This window comes from Nanorana parkeri, unplaced genomic scaffold, assembly GCF_000935625.1.
Source record: "Nanorana parkeri isolate BGI_ZX_2015 unplaced genomic scaffold, ASM93562v1 scaffold153, whole genome shotgun sequence".
Classification (NCBI taxonomy): Eukaryota; Metazoa; Chordata; class Amphibia; order Anura; family Dicroglossidae; genus Nanorana; species Nanorana parkeri.
In genome coordinates, this window is record NW_017306421.1 from 1,506,208 (window position 1) to 1,511,872 (window position 5,665).

Here is a 5,665-nt window from a genome sequence, read left to right on the forward strand (position 1 = left end):
GAGAGAAATTCCTGGGGGGGGCCCAAGAAAATGTTTGCCCAGAGTCCGATCAGTATTAAAGACGGGCCTGGCTACAGCAGGACCCTTTTTGGAGCGGATTTAGCCGCGATTCAAGCTTGCTCAATGCAAGCTTGAACGCGATATCGCGCGGCAAATCTCGCGATGTCGCGCAATATGCAAATCGCACGACAAACCCGAGATTTGCATATCGCGCAGTGGGAACGGGGCTTTAGGTGAAGGCCCCGTTCCCACTGCGCAATATGCAAATCGCGCGTTTGTCGTGCGATTTGCATATTGCGCGACATCGCAAGATTTGCCGCGCGATAGCGACACACGACCCGCGACAGCAGGACCCTTTGCCCCATTGAAATGCATTGGAGCGCGATATCGCGCGGTAATTTGGCGCGATATCGCGGGAATTACCGCGCGATAAATCGCTCAATGTGAACGGGGCTGAAAGGTTATATAATTGTAGTTTTGTAGACCATTTTTTCATCGGTGTATGGTCACTGCTCTGCTCTGTTTTTGTCACTGTCTTAACATTCGAGTAAAACTAATGCTAATAAAGAGTTTAGGATACCTTGGTACATAATACATTGGTATTGGTATCCACAGAAAATATTCAGATGCCATGATCGCATTGTATGCAGGGTGTTGGTTTTCTCTTGTATTTGTCCATTTGTGTTTTATGCCCATTTGTAAATTTCCTGCAACAATGCAAAACACACATATATGATGTGGGCTACCGCAGAATAGATGACCAGATACACTGACCATTATAATTGTTATCTGAATTTGACAAATACCGTCAATTGGATGTTTTCAGTTTCTGGAATGCTAAACACAATAGGGGGAATTTATCAAAACGGGATCAGTTGCCTATGGCAACCAGTCAGCATCTTTCTTCAGTTTGCTCAGTTGAGATTTGAAAATGAGAGATAGAAGCTGATTGCAGTGCAAATCTGCTGCAGATTTTATCTGCTCCAATTTTGATAAATTTCCCCAATGCAGTTGAGTCATTTAGAGCTACATGACCCAGCTGAGCATTTTATTATAACTTTTGTTTAGTAAACTTGCTATCTGCTCTACATAGGGTGTATGTGTTGGTGGAGGTACTTTGCAGGGCAGTCTGCATGCTGTGACCATACTATCAAAGCAGATGCATATGCATCCTTACTGATTACTCTTTTCATGGGAAATGCATACATATTAATAGAAAAGTATATAGTTCTAATATTTGGTATAGTACTAGGGTACTGCCCTTCCTTCTCACCTTCAAACTAAGGCAGTGGTGTGTAGTGGTCACTATACTGTAGCTTTACAGAAGGGAATGTTTTGGCAACAGTATTGTGTAGGTGAAGATGTCACATATTTGCATTCAGGACCCAACCCTTGCCTACTTGTAGTAAATTGTCCACGATAACCTGGTAGAAATGTCAGCTTATGTGTACCCCACCCAGTCATTGCTAATGCGTTATATGTGGGAATCCACATGCAGAAACATGTAGTGCAGTGAAAGAGATGAATACTTATCAGAGACAGGCCAGGGATTTCAGTACCGGAACTATTTTATATGGAGGGTCACATGATGGAATGAATGCATTGATGAATCAGTCTTCTGGATGGGAACGGCTCGGCTTAGAGTTACAACTGCCAGAGGGTAAAATAAACTCACTAGCTCCATGTTCTCTAACTCTGACCCCGATTATCTTTTCTCTGTGATATATTAATCTGCATGCATGCATTTACATAAGTATGTTATCTTTATTTGCTTTTCACTTGTTTAATCTAATGTAGTTTGCGCACAGATATGTTTTTCATTTTCAGCTTCTGTTTACTATGCATATGATGGAATGCATTGTTATTTGCCTAGATATTGTGCAGATGCATTGTCTAAAGCCTGGATTGTGAAAAGTATGTGGGGATTATGTGGTACAACAGTGGAGTTAGGTTTAGCAGGTTTTTCTTCTTTTTAATAAATTCTTTCTTTAAGACAGGAGACAGGCCCAAAACACTACAGATGTCAATATGACTTAACAAACAGTACACAAAAAAGAATCGGCGCATTATAGTAGAGCACAGAGTAGCAGATCATATCAAACAAGTTCAACAGGTTATAAATGTGCATCAGGTACTTCTATTCATGGCAATGATTTCCAAAAGATAGTAAATTAGCACTTGTACTTTTGTCATGGTTACATTTGTCTCTGCTTATTTTCATATACTTTTAAGGAAACTCAGGAGTATATAGCTGTAGTAAAATTATAACTGGAGAAAAAGAAAGGCATCAACACCTACAGTATACAGTATGTGTTTAGTACTAATATTCTCTAGGTCCTGATCACAGATTCCAGAAAATGCCATTCAAAACTGCATGAGATACAAGTAAAGAATTTGTGCAGAAATATTTTATCTAAGGAAATGGCAAAAGCCAGTAAAAAATGAATGAACAAAGTGCCGTGTACAAAGTCAAGATCTGAAAGCATTTCTACCCTTAAAACCAGTTTATATGTACAGATTTTTTTTTTTGCATTATTGATACAGTAATATGGAATCCAGGAGCCAGTCTGCCCAATCCAGTAGCCACCAAGATTTACCCTAAGATCCAGCTGCGGTGACAACAACTAAGGAAACCCTCAAGAGCTGGGCACCAGTTGTAACTTTCAAGGACCATTGGCTACCTGGTTCCTGGGATTTGTCCAGCTCTGAGCTAAGGATAGCTCATAGGTCAATAAATCATCTAGGGCAGTGGTAGGAGGCTACGTACTTAAAATATGGGCCTCACGTACAACCCCTGACATCACCAAAGGGCTGCACATAATATTCAGTAATGTAATGTTACAGAAAGCTATCAGAGTCTGCAGACATGCAACAGAAGATGGTCAGAGACTGGGGATTTGCTTCAGTGAAAGGTTACATAAGACTGCTAGAGGTCACTGCTATTTGCATAGCTTCCAACTATCCCTCATTTGGAGAAATGTTATTAGGATTGGGGCATAGAAATGTTATTAGGATTGTTAGTAGATGAGAATTTATATAGTGTGTTTTCCCTATACCATTTTCTATAGTCATTCTATAGTGGCCTTTCGTGATAACACACCTGTTTTTCTGTAATTCTTCCCTTTACGACGTATTTCCTCCTAATGTATGCCCCTCCCTTCTTCTTGAGTCAGTACTTCCTGTGTCATGGCCACAGCTAACAGGCCACATGTAACAGGGACACATGTATTCTGCATAGTACGCTAGGAAAGGCATAATTTTTTGACCGCACAATACTAAAACCATTCAATCTGCTGTTCCTATCATCTGCTGTAACCCTGATGTTAAAAATAAAGCACCTTTTTTGGATGAAACGGTATTGACGAGTTCAGCTATCTGACAAGGATTGTCCGCAGTGAGTATATCTGCTTATACAGGCCAGGCATAAAGGTCTCACAAGGGATATATCGCTATCACAACAATCGGAGTCAGAATACTGTCCCTTTTTTTTGGTCTGATGTATAGATCTCAATAACATTTTTTATTATTTAACTATCAAACATTTTTACTGCGCTAAACCTTTTATCTAACCCTTACATTATAATTTGTTTTTATATTGAATAGCTAAAATAAAGGACATTAAGTGATTAACAAAGCAACTCTCTGGTTAAACTAAAAACGAATAATTTTTTGCACAATAATCCTCGTGCTCCATGTTTATTTATTATAGGTATTTATACAGCTTGGACAATTTATGCAGCGCTTTACATTCACATCAGTCCTTGCCCTTAGGGCTTGTTCACACCAAATTGCAGACCAGATCTGCATGAGTTTCTGCACGCGCAGTGCAGTGGGTTGTGCCGCGTTGTTTGCTGCGTTTTTTGCCGCGTTCTGGGCCATTTTTGGTTAAAAAAAAATAATGTTTAAGTTTAAAATGGGCTTTTAGTGTGTTCCAGGGTGTTTGCATGCGTTTTTGACCTGGCCAGGATTCGAACCAGAGACCCCCAGTGCTACGAGGCAGAAACACTAACCACTATTACTACTGTGTTGCCCATTACTGGAGGTGTGGCAGGGGCCTGTCCTTTGCTTACATACTTCATGCTGGAAGGGGTCCCTCTTTCCCATCTCAGAAAGTTGTGAGGTATGCTGTTACTGACCCTTGACAAATCATGCTTTGCTTGCTATAGCCCCGTAATAAATACTTGTATTACGTTTCATATTTCTCTTGTTAACCAGTTGACATCCGCGGTGTTAAACCCCCTTCCCATAAGGCAGCAGAATACTTACTGCTTGCAGTGGGACTACCCCCACACTGCAAGGGTTAAGTATTCATTTTCATCTAGGAGCTAAAATAACAAAGAGATACTCACCCAAACCTCAGAGACGGCTGCCTGCTAGACACTGTATTGGACGTGATAACTCACAGGACCTCAGACCGCTGGAGTGGAGGGGGAGCGAGACAGCAGAGACCATTCTAGCAGCTAGCCATCTCCGGTTGATCGGTTGAGTATATCTTTGTTATTTTAGCTCCTGGACGAAAACAAGCACTTAACCCTTGCAGTCCGGGGGTAGCCCCACCACAAGGGTTAAAAGTTCTGCTGCCTGGAGTTTTTCTTTAACATCTATTAAAAAGGGATGGACAGTGCAGAACAAGGTAAGATAGTGTGCAAGAAATAAATGAATCCACCTAACTACTAGAAGCCAGTCTAAAGAATATTTGCTGATTAAGAAAAAAACTGCACGGGCCCCCGAGGGACACACAGTAAGTGCCAAAAGGTTGCATGTGGTCCCTGGGTTGTTGGTTGGGCACCAGGGATTTAGGGCCTGTTTACAAACCATACTTTATGCTGACAGTGACCTCACATGTTTTTTTTCTCATTATTACATCTGCATATGAAATACCTTTAGGGAATGTATATATTGCTTCACTACATCTGTGCAGTGTAATAACGATCTTCTGTACAATCTCTTTTTAAAGCTCTGGCAGTATGGAGAGTGGGTGGATGTCGTCATTGACGATTTGCTCCCAGTTAAAGATGGGAAACTGGTCTTTGTACACTCAGCCTCAGGAAACGAGTTCTGGAGCGCCCTGCTGGAGAAAGCCTATGCTAAGTATGAGTTTCTTTTTCATACCACATTTGTACCTGTAAAAACAATACTTCAAACATGAGACTTTGCTGACATCTTTCCCTGTCCTTTTCTGAAGAGCTAATGGATGTTATGAGGCTCTCTCAGGGGGGAGCACCTCTGAAGGCTTTGAAGATTTTACTGGAGGTGTAACAGAGTGGTATGAGCTGAAAAAACCACCAGCTGACCTGTTCTCCATCATTGTAAAGGCTGTGGAGAGAGGATCCCTCATGGGCTGCTCCATTGATGTGAGTGAATCTTTAGGATCTTGCCTACAAATTTCAGCAATTTCATCACAAGGTCTCCTGTTTCTTCAACAACTTCCTCTGTTTAATCTTAAGTTTATTAAAGCAAATGTTCAGTAATCCATAGTAACCTTCTTTCACTACTCTGATGGCACATAACATGCCACGCTTGCAGCCAAATTGGGATAACACCTTCTTTATATTTGTTACATATTCCCATTCACACTGCATAACTTAAAAACATATTTAAAAATTGCTACTTCCTTTAAGTGCTTTTAACATGCTTAAAATCCATTCTAGCCACCCCCCCCCCC

General features: G+C 41.0%; 1 protein-coding gene across 1 annotated transcript in view; it reads left to right on the forward strand.

Annotated features, from left to right (window-relative positions):
• The window catches only part of CAPN1 (calpain 1), a 72,235-nt gene that overhangs the window by 30,207 nt on the left and 36,363 nt on the right, over nucleotides 1-5,665 (forward strand). The window contains exons 5-6 of the mRNA XM_018554318.1: nucleotides 4,958-5,091; nucleotides 5,186-5,354. Coding sequence (XP_018409820.1) covers nucleotides 4,958-5,091; nucleotides 5,186-5,354 — 303 coding nt within the window. The remainder of the gene's footprint in view (nucleotides 1-4,957; nucleotides 5,092-5,185; nucleotides 5,355-5,665) is intronic.